The 19,975-nt window shown below is 37.1% G+C and overlaps 2 protein-coding genes across 2 annotated transcripts in view; both read left to right on the forward strand.

The window, feature by feature from the left end:
* LOC109841661 (elongation factor Ts, mitochondrial) overlaps window positions 1-19,975 on the forward strand; it is a 28,484-nt gene that overhangs the window by 1,161 nt on the left and 7,348 nt on the right. The window contains exons 2-7 of the mRNA XM_020410610.1: window positions 10,765-11,026; window positions 11,459-11,751; window positions 11,825-11,997; window positions 12,159-12,185; window positions 12,229-12,243; window positions 13,645-13,819. Of these exons, the coding sequence (XP_020266199.1) occupies window positions 10,959-11,026; window positions 11,459-11,751; window positions 11,825-11,997; window positions 12,159-12,185; window positions 12,229-12,243; window positions 13,645-13,819 (751 nt within the window). The 5' untranslated portion in view covers window positions 10,765-10,958. The remainder of the gene's footprint in view (window positions 1-10,764; window positions 11,027-11,458; window positions 11,752-11,824; window positions 11,998-12,158; window positions 12,186-12,228; window positions 12,244-13,644; window positions 13,820-19,975) is intronic.
* Window positions 14,869-16,519, forward strand: LOC109841433 (ribosomal protein S7, mitochondrial). Its single transcript, XM_020410406.1, is given in 1 exon segment — window positions 14,869-16,519. A coding segment is annotated over 1 exon segment (447 nt). The 5' UTR covers window positions 14,869-15,291; the 3' UTR covers window positions 15,739-16,519.

Raw genomic sequence — 19,975 nt, forward strand, 5'->3', positions numbered from 1 at the left:
TTAGCGGCATTCTGTGTCCTATGTTTTACAAATTTATCATGTCCCGTGTCCGTGATACCTAGGTGAAGATATTCAATCGACACATCCGTTAGCGGCATTCTGTGTCCTATGTTTTACAAATTTATCATGTCCCGTGTCCGTGATACCTAGGTGAAGATATTCAATCGACACATCCGGGCCCTAAATCTTACATCGAAGCAGTCTACTTGAGCTACCTGCATGTAGTGGGACTGGTATCTAGCAACATCTCCGCATTAGCCAGTGAGGCGCAACAAGACCCTTTGAAATGCTTTTCTTCCGTGTTAGAAGTGCTTTTCATTATTTTCCTTTCAAGCACAAATTAGTTATCCCTAGTTCTTATTATTTGCAAATTCACTCCAAATTATTATTATTTGCAAATTTGCCCCTTCATCCTAACCATGTCATCTCCATCATTCTCTTCATCGGCCATGTTCACCTCCTCTCCCTCACACTCATCACTACCTTCTCCGCCCCTCCCGCCTTTACTACCCCGTCCTCTACTAGTAAGCGTCGCACACATTTAATTTCATCTGCTGTCAAACACGACTACTTGGTAAAGAACTATCTTCTATTCTCTAGTTGCCTCACCGTTCCCCGCGTCATGGACCTCATCTATGATCACAAGTCTTACATAAAACCTACAGTATAAACTGAAGTATTAAATTTAGACAAGATATATAATTCAATCAGTGCACTGGAAATGTAAAAATTCTAATAGCAAAAACAAAATCACATGCAATTCCAATCTTCAAAACTCCACATTTATTTCGCTTAAAACCCTAAACAAGATTTGTGAATGACAATCTAACTCCAAGAGTTACAGATGTATAACAAATATGAATAAATTAAGTAAACTGCATAAACAACAGATCTCGATAGAGAATAACTGGATCTGTCCAAAATAGAAGACATAATGTTAATAAACCTAAATGAAAATCAATGAACCAACGGATCTAAATGCGAAACAATAAAATTTCACCAAATAAAACCCTAGATTGAGAATCAAATCCAAGGGAGATTGCTATAGATTAATTTTGGGAACAAAACATCAGTTCTACACCAAATATGACAATTTTTCTTTAGCAGAAAGCAACAGGTCTAGATAAGGAATAGCTGAATCTGACAATCTTAAAAGGCCTAACTTAACAAAATTCAATAAAAATCAAAGAAACAGCAGATATCAACATTGTACAACAAAATCTAACTAAAAAACCCCATATTTCCTCAATTTTGACGGGAAAAGAAACCCTAGATTGAGAAGCAAATGGAGACTGCGAGAGATCTAGTGATCTGAGAGTTACCTGATTCAAATAGTAGATATTGATGGATCTAGAGATCTGCGAGTGAGTGAACGAAAGAAAAATGCGACTCTTTTGATGATAAAAGTTAAAAAGGGCGAGTGGAGATGAGACAGAGGGAGGTAGTCGGTTTTGATGCGTGCAAATGCACTAGGTGTGTGATGATGAGTGCATTTAGATTCAGTCAACTTGATTTTAATCAGAGTCGTTCATCTAGTAGCTTAGGGACCATGAGTGGAAATGTTGGAAGTTAAGAAGTACGTCTCTTACTAGAAAAGGGTAGCTATTCTCATGATATGATGTTTTCCTCATGTTTAGATGTCTGGATTGCAAAAAAAAAATGAAAGGAAGGAGGAAAACGTGTGCTGACTCAATTTAAACGGAAACCACGCTTCTCTAAAAAGCTGAAATGGGCAAAAAAACCCATTAAAAATCGATTAACTAATAGACACCTTAAATTTTGGGGTTTCTCGCACCCTCTCCCTCTCATTTCACCCTAGGGTTACAATCGCCACTATTTCCTTCTCATTTCACCTTTCCCTCCAATTTCTCCCGCCTCCATTGCTCTCTCTCAAAAGTGTAAATCCTAGAAAAATTTTGGGGTAAGTCTTGGCCTGAAACAACCCCCCCCAATTTGTAGCTAGTCGATGTCGAAGCCCTAATTGCTGGTTGAGGTCTTGGCCTAAAAAAATCTCATGAAATTTGCTGGGCGGATGGTGGCGCTAACCTATGGATGAAAATAGCTTCAAATAAGGGGTAAACCCTATAAATTGAAACTGAGAATTCGCAAAAAGCGGCGAGAATGCGCGATAATATGGTGAAAATACTTCTACGTTGATGTCTGCCTCCACGAGCGGAGAGAGCAGAAGATTGAAAGTCATGTGATGATCTCAATTTTTGATAGTGAGTTTGGGTTTTAAAATTGTAGTTGATTGATTTTAGGCTAAATATCATGAAACCCCCTTTTAACTTTGAATGATTATCTTTAACCCCCTTTACTTTTAAAATATCAGAAAATCTCCCTTAAGTTTAAAGGCTATCAGAAAAGCCCCTCCAACATTGACATTTCATCAGAAAACGCTCCTAAATTAAGAGAATTTGATAAAATCTCAAAGTCGAAAGGATTTTTTGATAAAATCTAAAAGTTAAACTAGGGTTTTTGATAATCGATGTACTTAAAGGGGTGTTTTTTGATATTTTGGAAGTTTGGGGGGTGTTCTGATAAATCATCCAAAGTCATGGGGGTTTTCCGATATTTACTCTTAATTTTCCTGATTTGATAGAGTAAAGTAGGGATATACTTTAAGATCATTTGAGAGGCAAATTTAGGAACACCTACAATTTGAGGGGTATATATATTAAAAAAAACCCTTATGAAATTTATTAAAGACAGTAACAATAAAGATATTTAATTTTATATATTGCTATTAGTCCCCCAATTTTGCTGTTTTTCATAATAATCCCTCAAACATGTCATATATTGATACTAGTCCCCCAATTAATAAATCTTTAAAAATTAATCTTTCAAATCTTTAAACATTTTGGAATTACTCGCTCAAATGTTCATATTTGGAATTAGTCCCTCTAATCTTTAAGCATTTTTGAAATTACTCAAATAGCCGTTAGGTTTACCATTGCAAGCAATTTTTATATGATGGTGAGTCTGTTTACAACTTAATCATATTGGTAGAATTTTTGTCTCATTTGAGTGGTAAGCACACCATGGTAAGCACAACATTGGTTTCCTTTTTTAATTTGAACCAAACTAAAGAAAATGAGGGAATCTATTCACATATCAATGGCTTTTTTTTCTTCAAGTTGAACCAAACTAGGTAACGTGGTTGAAATTACTTATACCCCATGTTTTTTGGCGAAACAAACATAAGAAATGATTTTTCATGGAAGTGAAGAAAACATAAAAAAGTGAAGGAAACATGTTTCCTTGAAATTATAGAAAACAACGAAACACACCCTATAAGTTACCTTTTAGAAAAATTCCAAGCATGTTTGAAAATTATACACGGTTTTCTATGATTTCCAACTTCAATGAATTTGGAAAGAGGTTTAATAATAAACTTTTTGATAGCTAACTAACTCCACTATCTCTTCATAACTAACAAGTTATTCATACTGAATAACTACTCTATTTTTGAAAAACCATACATTTATATTATTTTGTGGCTTTATTTTTAATACATGTATTAATATTAATCTTCAAGATGTTAAACAATTTATTTATTACACACAATGGTATATTATATCATGCACGCATCTTGTGGATTAGAGGACTAGTGTAACTTAAAAATTTATGTACTTCTTTTATTTATTTCACATATTTTCTGGGTTTGTTTGGCAAACTCTCTTAAAACTAGGTCATGACTGAACCTGGCCCAGTTTTGAATTTATTTTTTATTAGTAAAAACTAGGTTAGTTCTGGCTCGGTTCTTCTTAGACAAAAAAGAAGGTATAAAGCCAGTTTAATGTTGGACCATCACCCCTTGGTCCAATTGTATATTGGTGAGCAGAACTGCGCTAGGATTGAACTTGGCCAAGTTCAGTCCTAAAAAAAATTCTTAAAGAGAGATCATTAAGAATATCATTAAAAAAATAGTACTTTATTTTTATTTATTTTTATCTCGATAGCAAATGAAAATATCTTTAAAAAGAGAGATCTTTTGAGACTTCATTTAGAGTGAGGAATATCCACGTAACAAAAAAATTATTCCTAAAATAATGCATATTTTAGCCAGTTTTGAAGAGAAAATGTTAACTACACTATAATCTCCACACTACTTCTAAGCTATGTCGAGGTAGCTGTGCTGAGGTGTACCACAATTGTGTTAGTTGGAAATAGAATGTTAAGGAAAGTTCCACTTTTCCTTTAAAAAAACTTTGTCCTCTATTTCTTCTTTCTATTGCTTTCCTATTTCTTTATTGTCTGCAGCGAACAATATCATCTATGCTATAGAGATGAGATTAATAATTACTCAAGGGACTTTTAGTTTGTCATTTTTCAAAAAAACTCTTTGTCCTCTATTTCTTCTTCCTATTGCTTTCCTACTAGTATTTAGACCCGTGCAAAACACAGTTTCTAAAATATTTTCTGCAAATATTGAACATGTTACCAAAATAAATCATTCTACTTTAGATATAAGTATAGGGGTGGAAGTGAACCGAATAATTAACAAACAGTTCGATTATTATTCGTCCATATATTCGCAGAAGTTTATTTTGATAGTTTATTTAGCACTAAACAAATAATTTTTAGTGTTCTATGTGCAATTAATTCTTTAAATAATCTCCCGGAAGTCTGTGAAAGACTTTCAATATCAAATCTCTACACATCTATAAATCAAGCAGAGCCAGAAGAACAAACACATAATACCATATAATTCTTCTCATGCGTTAACTTTTAAAATATGGTGCACGCCTAAAAACAGATTCTTTTCCCCTAATGTATCTGTTGTAGTATCTTCAAAAATAACGGAGATAGGTTGCTCAGTCCATACCCACAAATGTAAGGTGTTTGTATCTCGTGCTTGAGATTTATGAACGTGAATCTTGAGAGAAAAAAATAATTGTCAAAACTCAGGAATGTAAATAACATCTTTAGGCTCACTGGTACATGAAGGCCAGCATAGCTCAGTTGGATATCAAGACCATATGTTTCCTTCAACTTAGAAAGATTCTCGTTCACTTTATCATGGTCCATCAGATGCATCATACCTAACAATCAGAAAAAGTTGAGATATTAACAATTTTTTTTGTCTTACTTTCCATCTAATATTAGTTTCTACATTGAGAGTTTCTACTGATAATGGGATTTCAAGAAGGGAAATTTCTAATATACTATGCATGAAGATCATTAATATATCCACTGAAATAAAAACCACATTCATCCAATTAATGACTTCCTTCAATAACAGAGATGAAACTATGTTCCAGGAAACAAACTCAGAAAGCAGATATTCCACGTTAAAAATTGTTTGTCTATCTATATGACAAAATATATACCAGTAAAAAGTGTTATCCTTGTTTGAATTTTACGAACTTCCTCCAAAGCCTGATAGAGAAAATAATGACAATGGAAAATTTTCAATTATATTCAATCAATTGAGCAAGAAAATACAAATAGTAAAGGGATTAACCCGTGGGAGTCCAAAATGTGTTGATGAAGAACAATCAGGTCGCAGTGCGTCCTGAAGATATTTTAAGATAATAACCATCGTAAGTATTAACAGAAATGCAGACATATCTAATACTATCTCTTGAATCAAACTTCTGAAGCAGAAAGCTTAGAGCACCATTATAAGGAGTTCACAATCTTTGAGGAGCACATAAGTTTGTTCTGGTATATCACTAACATCACTGCATAGAGGAATACATTCAGCCAGACAATAATGCTACATAAAATAAATTGGTACAATAGAGGTCAATAATTGAATTACCTAATATAGCATATTTTACCAAACCAAAAACCAAGAGAACGGTAACCTTTGCCATGCCAAACAGGCAGAGGAGTTATCTGTAATAGTAACATGCACTGACATTAGAAATAAAATGGATTACCAATCAGTTGAAATGAAATGAAGAAAAAACCAACATGTTGCATGATGCATCTTGGATAGCATATTTGATTGAATTAGAAACAATAATTAGCATTCAAAGCATAAGAAAGAATCCAAGAGAAGCATCTTAAAGAGAAGGAAAACAACAGGAGGACCTTATAATGGTGCTCTTAGGGGGGGTTAGTCACCTAGAACTTAAAATTAGAACTGGGATAATCTGTGGGATAAAATTTTAAGGTGTTAGTCACATAGAACTAAACCTAGAACAAAATTTTAAGGTGTTAGTCACATAGAACTAAAATTAGAATAAAATTTTACAGTGTTAGTCAAGCAGAACTTTAACAAAACTAGAATTGGGATAATTGTACAAAATTATCCCATTTTTTTTATTTTTCTATACAAAAATGAGAGTTCTAGTCTCTCAAATTATTCTAAGTTTTAGCTTGGAACTATGTGGTAAAAAACTAGAACTCGTATTTATTTTGTTATTTTTTATTTTTTTTTCTTTACTTATTTCCTATTATGGTTATCACCATCATTAGACCATCATCATAATAATAATTGTCAATATCTTATACTCTAACCAAAAGTTATTTAATAGTAACGAACATTCTTGTAAGCAATTATCAATTAATAATAGTAAGTTTAAAATACATAAATAGTATTTATATCTTCAAAATGTATAAATATATACTTCATGATTATAAAAATTTATCCCACGTTATTTTATCAAAATATCCTGCTTCACAAAATTGTTTCTAGTTATCCCACTAAAATATCCCGCCGTCGTCGTCGCCGCTCCTTGGCGGAGGATCCGACACCGTCAGAGACATGGTCTTCGGAGAGATGGAAACCTTCATCGACCCCCTCAACTCCTCATCGGCAGAGACATGGTCTTTCTACATGTCCTCTTGCGTCCTATATTTTCATATATTTAGCAGATTGAGCCATCAAAATCCAATAAGCATCAGACTTCTGTAGTTCTCAAATTGGACTTACCAACTGGATCTTGTTGCTGTAGCTGGGATTTTGGGGGCGTCTTCATCTTCGTCGCGCGACACGTCATCAGTCATAGCAGCCGCGATGAGGAAGAGAGCGAGGCACAAGAGAGGAGAGGGGGCGAGTGGCCATGGCGCGAGAGATCTTCACTCTCCGGTACTAAAACCCTAGGAAAATGCCCTAATTTTGCCACAAGATTGATTTTGATTTTAATGGGGGAGTTCGATGTGGGCGAAGAAGACCAAGCCTTAACGTTATACCATGAAAAAATTGGGAGTATTTTAGGTGGGGGAAATTATAATGGGATTTTAGAGAGGAGAGTACTGGGTGTAGTTATGAAAAAACGTGGGTGTATTTTTTAGGTGGTTATTTTACTATTCATCAAAACTTTTATGTTCTCCTTTAGTAATAAAGTAGATTTCTTTATCGTCTGCAGTGAACAATATCATCTATTCTATAAAAATTATATGGGTAAAATAGCCATTTATTTCATCAAACATAGCTTATTTATATAAACTTATAAGCTAGTTTTTTAATAGTTGGGGAAAACCAACTTTTTTAAATGGGACTTATAAGCTAGGTTATTGGAGATTTACCAAACAATTAGGTATGTAAAAGATAGCTTAAAAGCTAGTTTATCCAAACAATAAGCCTCCCCAAAGACCCTCGTAATCAAATAATTATGTTATTCGTCTTTATTTTTCTTTCCCATATATTCTGCAGTTAAAACTAAAGATACAAAATCCGTGTGGTTTCTTGATTTATTTTGAAATTCTACTTATTTGATTGTTGTGGATGGATTCTAAGAGAGGAAAATAGGAATGGAAGAGGAAGAACAATTGGAATATAGAAATTTATTTTAAATAATTGAAATTTTTCTCAGCTTTCTATTTCTAACCAAAAGACAATTAATATGGTACCACCATCACTGCCGCCTTAGCGCGCCACCTCAGTGTAGTACACGAATAGTAATGCAGTAATCACTACTACTTTCCAAATACTTCTGAGTCCTAAAGAGCTTTAAATAGATTTAAGGAGTAAAATGCGCATATGCGTCGTGTCATCATTTTTTAAATTATGAGAAGTGACTTTTTAGGGAACAAACAATATTGTTTGCTCGGAAGCAATGGAATTAGCCTCTACTTCCTTTATTTTACTTCATATCTACTTCCGTATAAACTATTAGACATTTGTACACCTCCTTCGACAAAATACCTCTTAAAGAATTTGGGGGACTAATACCAAATTCCTATGATCTGAGGGGCTAATCCCAAAATATGAAAGATTTGGACGGTCGAGCTTAAATAGCGAGCAATTCTACGAGTGAAGGTAGAGATGTCCCTCAGAAAAAGGGTATATGTTTGGGGTTTACTGCAATTTACCTCTTTCTTATGCAAATTACATAATCAGAGGAGCAAATATGCGAAAACGCTATGTAATGTGCTAAGCTACGAAAATGGATGGCCCTGATTTTAAGCAAGCTCATACGCCCGTTCTCTCTTCTTATCCTCTCAAAACCCCCTCATTTTCTTCCTGTCGATCTCAAATCGTCAGTTTTCTCCCTCAAATTAGAGCTCTCCCAGCCCAAAATTCCTCAATTAGGTAATCCTCAAAGCTCTAGTTCCTTAGATCTCTCATTATCTTCCTTTGAGCCTCAATCTAGGGTTTACGTTTGCCCTTCATAATCGAGGTAGTGTTGAGTTCTTTACTGAGCTATTTCGTTTATAGATAATAATTATGAAATTTCTCTTTTTACTGATAAAATTCTGATGAAAGGTGCGTAGAAAAATATTGACTTTACTCTTGAGATTCTATTGTAGTGGGTTTTAGGAATGCAGATTGCATTTTCGCTTTCAATTTTATGATGAAATTGACCTTTTGTATGCTGTTTCATTTTGTATAGTTTGTCTTTTTTTTTGGATATGTGCTTTTACTTTTGAATGCCATTCTTGTAAACTAGGTTTAAAAAACACGGTGAACTTGGATATCGAATATGAAGATTTTGCAAATTTATTGCCTTGATACCAAGTTGTCTATCCTTGGTTCTTCACGATACACCTATCTCATGTTCATGTTGTGTATATCCTTTCATTTTGATAAATATGTTACGGTAACAATATGGATACTTATTTACCATTATGTCATATTTCCTAAATGTACATGGCACACAGAATTTGTGCAAATGGGGATCAACAACCAGCAACACTCAAAGAACTGTGCTACAAGATCAACATTAGCAACAATAACAAAGCCTTTATCCTAAATGTTTGGGGTCGGCGACATGGATCATATTTTTTCATTCCGTTATATTATGGGCCATTTCCTCCATTAAGTTAAGCATTATTATATCCTTCTTAATCGCTCCCAACCAAGTTCTTTTAGGTGTGCCTCTAAATCTCTTTGTCCCATTAATTATAGTGTTATTATTTTTTCTATCCGATGTACTAAGAGGTCTCCGTTGTACGTGACCAAACTACGTTATTCGAATCTCTCTCATTTTATTCTTAATAAGATCAATCTTTAATTTACTACGGATGCACCAATTTCTTATCCTATTTTTTAGTGTATACCCACAAGACTATCGTGACATTCTTGTTTTTGCTACACATTTTTGCAGATATTTTCTAATTACTTTCGATCCATAAAGCATTACTGGTTTTATAACTATCCTATAGAATTTTTCCTTTAGTCTCATAGGTATTCTACGATCACATAAGACTCCTAAACCACTCATCGATTTTAACCACCCTGATTTAATTAGATGGATAACATCATCCTCAATCTCAGAGTCATGACGAATGATTGATCCTAAATAACTAAAATGGTTACGTTTAGGCATTTCTTGACCATTAATATGTATTATAAGTTCTTTTCTCTTTTCAGTTTTACTAAAAATACATTCCATATATTCAGTTTTTGTTCTACTAATGCTAAAAGCATTAGTTTCGAGAGTTCGTCTTTACATTAGATGTTATACCATTTTTAGTTTTGTCAACTAATACTATATCATCAATGAATAGCATACACTATGGGGCTTCATCCGGAATATGCCTAGTTGGTCTGTAACTAATGCGAAAATATAAGGGCTCAAGGCTGACCCTTGATGTAAATCTATGGTAATAGGAAATGATTTAGTTTCTTTGTCATTTGTTCTTGCTCTAGTTATTACTCTATCACACATATCTTTAATCATATCAATATCAAGGTTTTAAATATCAGCCGATAATATAATACTATTGCCGAGTTATTGGTTTTGGGAGCTTTCGTCTAGGATAAGTTGAATTTTAAATCAGTTATTGGTTTTGGGGGTTTATCGGCGATAATGCGACGATAAAGGTACTTATCGGTCAATATTAGCAGCTCTAAAACCGAACTTATCGGGCTAGATTATTGGGTTTTGATTTCGGGCTAGATTATTGGTTTCATCGTGCGATCAAGAAGCAAGTTCCACTTTCTACAATTGGTTATTGATTCTAAACATAATTATTTACATTTTGGTAATTCATTAAATATGGTTAAGTTACATTTTAGGGTATTATATTATACATATACACCATCTGGTATAACTCCGATAAATATTACTTATCCCTGATACATCCCCGATTTTCGCTATCCGATAAGGATTTTGGTTGTTCGATAAATCCCCGATAACCGATATTTAAAACCTTGATCAATATATATACTAGATACATGTTCCTTTTTAAAACCTACCACATTATTTCCCTAGGTACTCTCAAATGCTTTTATGTTGCTCACCTAGTTGGTTATTATTAAAAACTAAAAAAGTAACTCCTCCATTTCTCTTGTATGTCGTTGTCGGTTACTAGCACCTTTTGATCTTCACTCCTTTTTTTGGGTGACGGGGAAACCTTGGTCAGCTGGAGCTGCAGCTAGGTAATTGGCCCGAGTTCGAACCCCCACTCCAAAGTATTAGGCCACGTGGGCCTGTTCCTTCAGTGGCGGGGCACCTGCTCATAAGCCGTTCCGCCAGCAAGGACCTCCAGCTTATCAAGTAAACCCCGGTCCCCCACTAACCACCATGCTCACTAGTAGGGGACGGTTGAGTGCGTGAATGGGGCTTCGAAATCGAGGAATTCGGCAGGGAATTTCCTGCCTTTACACCCGAGCACAGTACTGGTGGTTTTGATCTTCACTCTTGATACATCTGAAATTTCAATTTTCTTTCTGAGAGTCAATTTTTTTGCGTCAAACTAAACCAGTCTATGCTATATTGTTAAATTACTTTTAGCGTTTATTGTAGTACAGTTCTTTCTTCTTCAGTAATCACTTATCTGGATAAGACTAACCCAAACTACTCAGTGAATGAGGGTATTTTTTTACATCAGTAATAACAACATCCCGGGACTTAAGCCTGGATTGTTCGTGTGCAAAATGCAAGTCAGTTGACTGAGACTGACTGAAGGGACTAAGTGTAAGGGACTGACTGAGAAGCTCCTATTAATGTGAAATTGTTTTAGTATTTTTTTCCTTGGTAAATAGCTCTATCCAATTTGCTTAGATTTTACAGTTGTCAGAACCAATGTAATCTTAATCTTTTCCTTGATTATCTAGGATGGCTTGTTTACGAGGCGCCAAAAGATCAGTAGTATTCTTGTTCAAGGAAGTTAGCACTAATAAGAAGGTTAGTCGCAGTTATACTTCTTGGGCATTTACAGGAGGTCAGTTTGTTGAAGCTAGACAAGTCGGTAACCTGCCAAGCTCTTTGAGGTTGATGCCCCTAAGAAGGTTTAGTTCGGAAGTCTCGGCTGCAGAGCAGATGAATCTTATTAGGCAACTGAGAGAGAAAACTAGCGCCCCAATTAAAGATGTCAAATCTTCTCTTGTTAGTTGTAACTGGGATATCGGTTGGTGCATATGCTTGCCTCATTAGTTGCTGCATTTATTTATCTTGCATGCCTTACTTGTGGGTTATTGCAGAGGCTGCACAAAAGGACCTGAGGAAGAGAGGAGTAGTTATGGCTTCGAAGAAGTCTTCACGGACTGCTGCTGAGGGTTTGCTTTCAGTAGCACAGACTGAGAACAAGGCTGTTGTTGTTGAACTTAATTGCGAGACAGATTTCGTTGCAAGGAACGACATATTTCAGTACATGGTCTGTGTTCTTTTTGTTGCTATTGTTATCATTATTCGGGTGCATTTCAGTATTTATATTTCTACACATGCTTCCACCGACCTTTTTCTTGATTGCTATACAATTGCGTACATCGTAATTTGTTTATTTCTGGTCACTGATCAATGCATGTTTTATTGCAGGCCTTATCTTTGGCAAGGACAGCTCTAATGGATTGAAAGTATTTCTTCAGCAGGGAACCCTTCACCTTCGCTTGAAATTTTGGAGGTAAGTTGGTACTACCCCATTTAATTTCAGTACTTCACAAAATAAGCAACTAGGTGATGCCTTTGAATGAAGAAATTAACCTGGTTCCCATGAAAATACATTGGAAACTATTGGGAGGGTTGTGGTTGTGGGTGTTGTTTTTCCTTCTTAATATATCACCTCCGCTCATTCCAACTTCGTAAAATAGGCTGACTGGCTTATATTCTACCAATCGGAAGAACACATCCTCATATGATGGGTATTATCTTTCCTATTTGTTGGCTTCACAGCTTGAAGAATTCGGAGGACTGGAATTCTCTTACCTTTTAACCAATAGGATAAATCTGCCCATCTTGTTCTCTATCCATAGTTGTTTGCCTAAGAACATGATGCCAACTAATAAAAGGCTGATGTTTCACTTAACAACTGTGAACTTTGCTATCTGTTTGGAGCTTTCATAACTTCAATCTATTCTTGGTGATTGATGCTTAGATGCTGATAGGCTTGGACATTTAGGATAAACTTTTAACATGATCACATGTTTCCATCCCTTCAAAGTATGGAAAAAATTGGGTATGAGGCAGTGATTCATTTTGCAATGAGCTGCCAATAGACTCCATACCATGGTAGTCATGTGGAAGTAGATAGAGCGGAAACAATTTTATCTCTTGGCAGCTCATTGCTATAACTCATATCCAAATAGCACCATTCATTAGTCAGTTATCAACCTTCCTTTCTGGATGATTCCAGATTTAAGTAAATAATCAGCATGGAACATTGTGTAGAGAAAAGCTTCTTCATGGAATCATGCTACCTTTTTGTTGCATCATTTTACCCATTTAGAATTCCCAAGGGCCTCTATGAGTGCTGATAAGCCTTTCCTGTGCTGTCACATTTTCTCTTACATTCTGCGATGGAGGAGTTTGAAGTAGTTTCGTAACTGTTGGCATGGTGCAAAATCAAGTGCGTCGTTCTATGTGCTACCATTCTAATATCTCTTCAGTCTTCATAAGCTGTCAACTCAGTCATATATCTGGTTTTGACAGCAGCCATGTTATATAGACCCTTCATTGGTTGCGTAGATTATATGTCATAATTGAATGACAATGTATTGTAACTATTGTTTGTGTGTAGATGATGTGTATGAGATGATAACTTACTTAGCTAAATGAGCTACTAAGAGATGAACTATTAGTAAGGCCCATCCTTCTAGTTACATTGGAGTAGATGGGCCTCACTGGTCCTATCTCTTGCTAGTAGCTCATTTTGCAACATGCGTCACCGTCTAATATCCGTTGTCTTATGTTCATTGCGGAATGATAAATAATTAAGTCCTTATTCTAAGTTATTATATTATTGTGAAGTAACCATTGTTTTGGTCACATGTTTGTGGTAGTTAAAGATAACTTTTCCTTTTTCTAGAACATGAAGATTAACCTGAAACACCCAAAGCTTTGGGGAGAAACTACAGTGCAAAGCGCTATTACAGAAGTGGCAGCAATGGTTGGTGAGAATGTGAAGTTTCGAAGAGGTTTCACATTGTCAACGTCTTCACATGGTGCTGTGTGCTCTTATCTCCATACATGCCCTCAGCCAGGTACTCCAATTGTTAACAGCTACCATGTTTTCGGACAATTTGCTGATTCAGATAACATTGTTTCTTATTCTAGCATGTGCAAGGTGATTTTTCTTTTCTTGGTCTAGCTGTGGAATCATGGGCATGACAAAACATACAACATTTTTCTAAGAATAAAGTTATATAACATAACACTAGAATACAAGTATGTGGTTATATAATGCCAGAATACAAGTACATAATATAGAGAAAATGGATACATACGCATAAATATAAACACAGACAACCATATACGTTTAGGCACTCACACACACAACACATATTTGAGCACGTTTGGGCATAAAAAGTCTAAATAACTTATTTTTTCTTGGAGAAGTACGTAGTCTTACATCATCAATGAAGGAGGCTGACTAGAAAGGAATAGGGAGCAATATGCCCCAAAAGAGCTTTGATTAAGGGAGAAAGAAATCACATACCAGGGAAAGAAGCTTCAATGAAGGAAGATAAGTCCTAAAAAATTGATCTTTTCCGTTGCTCCCTTGGGCCCCCTATGAGTTTCAGCAAGTTATTAATAGTCTCCACATGTAGCGAAGCTGACTTATTGCATAGTGAGCCCGTAATCCTTGCTTCACAATGGCCATGGCGCATGTGGAGATCCGAATGAATGATGGACTATAGTATGGATGATGTTCTATGAATGAAGTAAGACGGGGGGTGCAAACTAACGAGTACAATATTTAATTACTTATCATATGTTTACATTTTCCCTAGTCACATATATAGATAAAGAGGATATAGTTTGCCATGGGAGCTCCATATCAAAATCCACTCAAGAGGACTTAGTATGAAGTAGGTCCTCGAAAGAGGCCTAATAAGAGTCCTTTTTCTAGGATGGCGGAATAAGACTAGTTCTTCTAAGATTTTGGCGAGTTAGTACAGAAAGCAAAGTCTCATTTTCTTCAATGGACAAGAAAGCAAAGGCTCGATACCTTCGATTTCCTTCTAGTCTAGCAGCATCCTTGGGCACTCATCAAGTACTCCAACTATAAGAGGCTGAGGCAAGTCTCTACTTTCGGGAGCAGAGCAGAATGGAAAGAAAAATGATGACAGTGGTATTCAGGACATTAGAATGGCGATTCCTCACAATAGCTCCTTGTGATGCTGCGGAACCATGACAATTAGGATCTCAAGACGCAACAACACCTATTATGCAAGGAATCATTGACTTACATCATGATATATTTTTCTTCCTCATTCTGATTTTCGTTATTAAAATAGGAGATATTAATAACTTTGTTATTTCTCCTTATGCTTAACACATGCAAATCTAACGAAGTGCTATTGGACGATTGGTTTGCTTGCTGGTTCTAGTCCGGTTATGGAAGGAAAGAGGGGAGTTGGCTGATAAAGATGGACAGTAAGGATCGCGTAATATCAATTTCTAGGCCTCGTCATCGAAAGTGGTTTCCAATTGCTTGGAAATTCTCAGCTATATGGGGGACTTGGATGGTGAGCAAAAACAATTGATCAAGAAGTTGGTCAACTTTCGCATGAAAGATGGTAAAAGAACGAGAGTTTGTGCTATTGTTTATAAAACATTTCATCGCCTAGCTCGAACTGAGCGCGATGTAAACAAACTTATGGTTGATGCTGTGGATAATATAAAGCCCATATGCGAAGTGGTAAAAGTAGGAGTCGTAGGTACTATTTATGATGTCACTGGGATTGTAGCCAGGGATCGTCAACAAACCTTAGCTATTTGTTGGACCCTTGGAGCAGCTTGCAAATGACGTATAAGCTAAAGGATAAGCCTAGAGAAATGTTCATTTGCTGAGATACTGGTTTCTTACCAAAAGAGGGCAATTGCACGTAAGAGAAGGGAGAATCTTCATGGACTGACTTCCACCAAACGAAGTTTCGAGCATTTCAGATGGTGGTAAAGTGAGACCACATAAGGAGCTCTTCCTCAATCAGTCAGAAATCTTTGACCCTCTTCCTTTTTTCATCTTCATATCAAAAAGTCGGCCTTACTCATACTCCCCCCTTCATTCATGGAGTTGGAGGAATCCACAGGAGGCCCGCCCGTTATGCATTGCATAAAAGAACTTTCCCTCCCTCCGGTCGCCTCAGGTCGAATGAATACGAAAGGGAGATCAATCAAATCAATAGGCCATGAATGAAGAAGTAGTTGGCCTTTCACTTTCTTTCGTTTGACTTGTGTAGCTGATAAATCCACTTCAAAGGGAGGGAAGCTAGGAGTGCTAGTCCGAAAGGGCTAGGAACGGAGTGCTCTTTTTTTCCCCATCATTTCTGCTTGACTTTCGCTTTACAAAATGAATCCTATCAAAGATTTTTCTCCTTTGAATTACTCATTGAATTTCATTTCACACCGGAAACTATTCTTGGAGAAGTTCGAATCCGTTCCGTTCGGATATTGGTCGGTCTTGGTTTGACATGGTTTACACGTTACTGGTTCCCAGAAGAGTCAATTTCTCTATTAGCTAAACCTTTCTTACCCTACCTTTGGACTCGTATTTTGTTCGTACACAATCAACGAAGGCTTCCCCGACATATGTTGCAACGTCTCCAATAGCATGCTCTTACTTTGTCTTTCCCTTAATAAGTCATCAAATTTGGTGCTTTTCGATCCCCAGTTGCTATGTGGAACAAAGGACGAAGTACAATAGATTCCTCCATTTAAGTGGTTCTCGCTTCTCCTTGTTCCTGTTCTTGACTCCTCCTCGGGTAGTTCGTAATATTTGGCACTTTCCATACTTCGTGGGTGTAACATCAACAAATCGCTCATGATCAAGTTACAACCTAAGATATATGACCATATTATGTTAACTGTTCGTAGTTCGTTCATTCCATCGTTATGCTCCTAGGTACTTGTAATTGTGAGCCGTTTGCCAGAACCAAGGGGTCTTGCTTGTCGGTGTTATCTTCTCTTTTAGTCTTTGTGAGTCCCTCACCCTACTATGATTGAAGATCTCGATCGATTGTATGCTTTCCCCTCTTGTTGGTAAGAAAATCAATGTTTTTAGTAGCTATAGTTTAGTCTTGTTTCGTTAAGATAGAACCCTAGAGTTAAGTTCGATCTAGCATTCCAAGTGTATGAGTGAAGTGAGGCGCTGTTAAGCCGAGCGAATGGCTCCCTTGCTCGATCGCTTGTTTGTGGGAGTGCAGTGAGGAACGAACGAAAGGGAGAAGATGCTTGAGTTCGAGTTCGTGCCTCTTCGCTTTCCCTCCTCTGTTTTACCCTTTTGTATGATTCCTATGAGCGTTAGTAGTAGCCTTGAATACTGTTGAGTTGGAGTTCGATGCAAGTCAGGTTTTGAGCAAGTAGGAGAACTAGTGCCCTGAAATAAGTAAGTTAGAAGTGGGGAGTCCTGGGAGCAAGTCTATAAAAACATACATGGGATGAAGTGGCCCATCGACTACCCGCGTAAGATAGGCGGAAGAGTCAGAGCGATCTCGCGGATGCAAGTCTGAGTGGAGCTAGTTTCCATATATCATAGTATTTTTTTAAGAAAATAGTATTAGCTCAAGCGCTAGTGGGCGGGCAACTTCTTGATTGCATGAGCTAGCCAGACAATAGCTTGCTTCTAGAAGAATCTATAGTGATCCATTGGAATCGGCCTCGGGTGACACCTCCCTGCTTGGTGAAAGATTTCATCCCTTGGTAGTTAAGGTGGGGTGAAAACTGCAACTAATGCTCTATCTCCGTCGTCGAATACACGATTCCTTTTTTCAATGGTAAGGATCAAGCCTCGCATCCCCAGAGCCATATGAAGACTAGCATGCCTTTCTAATCGGGGTAATAATAGGTTCGATATTCGTAACACCAGCCAATCGTGTTGGTACGGTGGGTTCCCCATACCCACTATTCGAAAAAACAGCTTGCCATAGCTGCTCAAACCTCCGACTGATAAATGGGGTTCTAACGGGCTCTAGCCCCTAATTTCGAACAAAATCTTTAATTGGACCGAGGTTCGTGCAAGGAGGTAATAAGAACTAATAACAATGGTTTGAGGTTGAGCTCACCGCCCGCCATATATCAGTAGTCTTCCTTTTTTGCACTAAGGTAAGGCTCCGAGGTCCTTCAAGAACAACATTGCAGTCGCAACGGAGCTCTGGGTGAATATTGTCCGCCCGTGTGAGCCAGGCTGTGAATATTTCTACGTCAGGGTCTTTATTGAAAAACCACAATACAAGACTCAAACAATTTGAAGAATTCCACCTTAGACTATAATTTGATGGCATGCATGGACGAATTGCTTAAGGTAGAAGCAATGCAGGATGAGATAAAGATTCTGTCTTTCTTCTAAGCATGAAAGCCGAATATCTGTTTTCTCTCCCGAAGTAACTGCCTAAGGAAAGAGGAGCATTATTGAATAGGCATTGTTGTACTGGCAAGCTTTCCTTTCTTGTAGTCGTAGGCGAATGAATCCCAGTTGTAGGAAAATAGAAGGAAGGGCATTTTCTGAACTAAGGGGAGAAGTAGGATCATCATCATTTTTTCCATCGCCTTCTCTTCTTAGATTTAGAAGACGTTCCTTCTGGTACCTCATCCTTAGGCTGCAGATCCTCCTTAAGGGTGCCTTTATTGCCGCACGGGCATTGCGTTTGCATTCCATCGTTCTGTTGGGGGGACGTTTGCAATGATGGCTTGCAGTTCTCAGACTTTTCACAACATATGACGTTATTGAAACAAGTACAACTTATATTGGCAGAACGATTGTTACCATCTAAACTACCATGATGATTTCATCATCAGCACCCCCATCACAAAGAGTCTTTCTCACAAAATCTATTACTGGGGTTAGAAAAGTAGACATTTTGCATTTGTTTCCTTTCTATAGAATAAGCACTGTGAACTATCCGCTTCAAAAGGATAGTTGTAAGAATGAAAATATTTCTTCGATCGGAAAGAAAAAAACAAAATATTTGTTTAGCTAATGATGGATTTCGTGCGGATCAAAGAACTGTTGACTTGGCCTTCAAGACTGACAATTACGCAAGCTCACCCAGGGAAGAGAATGGAAGGCCAATCAAAGTGGCGGATTTGGACAGTGAAATCAGAAAGCACCCCATTCCGTAGACTAATGATAGACTGAACACTAACCCAATCTCCTTTTATTAGGCTTATGCTTTGACTATGTTGAAACAAACTTCCCCTCCCCTTCGACTACTTAGGACTTGATCTTAGGCAATCGGTGACCGCCTATATTAGGACCTGTGGGCGCAACTTCCTCTATCCAAGCTAATTACTAAAAGAAAAAGAGAGAAAGCAAGAATAGATATCGAACCTATCGTTATATAAAGAAATTCCAAGTCGCAAAATAGAGTACTTTTGTGAATGAATGATTTTGGGCATAGACCTTTTAACCTACCTTTGGACAACTAATAGACAAGACGAGGTTATGATTCTATCTTTGTCGTCAGGACATCAGCAGCTGAAGTGCATCTCGCATCTCTCTTTTTGGGCAAGGGGTCAGAAAAGGTGCTACTCATTCAATGTTTGCCAGTGCTCTGTCCAGTCGCTCCATGGTGTTAGCCATTCCTTTGCACCCATTGTTCCAAGTCAGAGAAGAGTCACTCAACATCTTTTAGTCAAGTTTCTTTCCGATGCTCGCCTGTGTATAACATTGTAATACAATTTTTCTCTTTTGTATGAGTCGTTCTGGGACCCATGATGTAAGTCGACGCTAAAGATGAATTAGGGTTGAAGATGATTTCCCATGTTTTTCCATATTATTGAGATTCTTCGGATGAGAGGGGTTTTTAGGGTCGGAAAGCTTCTTCGAAAATATATCCGGATGGATCTATTCTGGTAATTTGATGACACGGCTACAACATCGTAAACTGAGATTCCCAACTTCTAAAAGAAGGGGCCCGCTGAGTCAAATATTGATCTTGTTCAGTTTGTGGACATCTATGTCGAAGTGAGGCATGAATGAAGATTGCGCGATAGCAGAAGGACAACAAAAAAGACTCCCACCATGAACAGAGCTCATAAGCCTCTACGTGATAGGCTAGAACACAAGGCACTATCGAGAAAGAGAACCTAAGCAAACAATAAGAGCACGAAAGAACAATAGCCAACCAATAGCAGTAGCGCACGTAAGCCAACAGGCACAACACAAGCAATAGGAAAGAAAGCAGGCACAAAAGGAA

Source organism: Asparagus officinalis, chromosome 5, assembly GCF_001876935.1.
Source record: "Asparagus officinalis chromosome 5, Aspof.V1, whole genome shotgun sequence".
NCBI lineage: Eukaryota > Viridiplantae > Streptophyta > Magnoliopsida > Asparagales > Asparagaceae > Asparagus > Asparagus officinalis.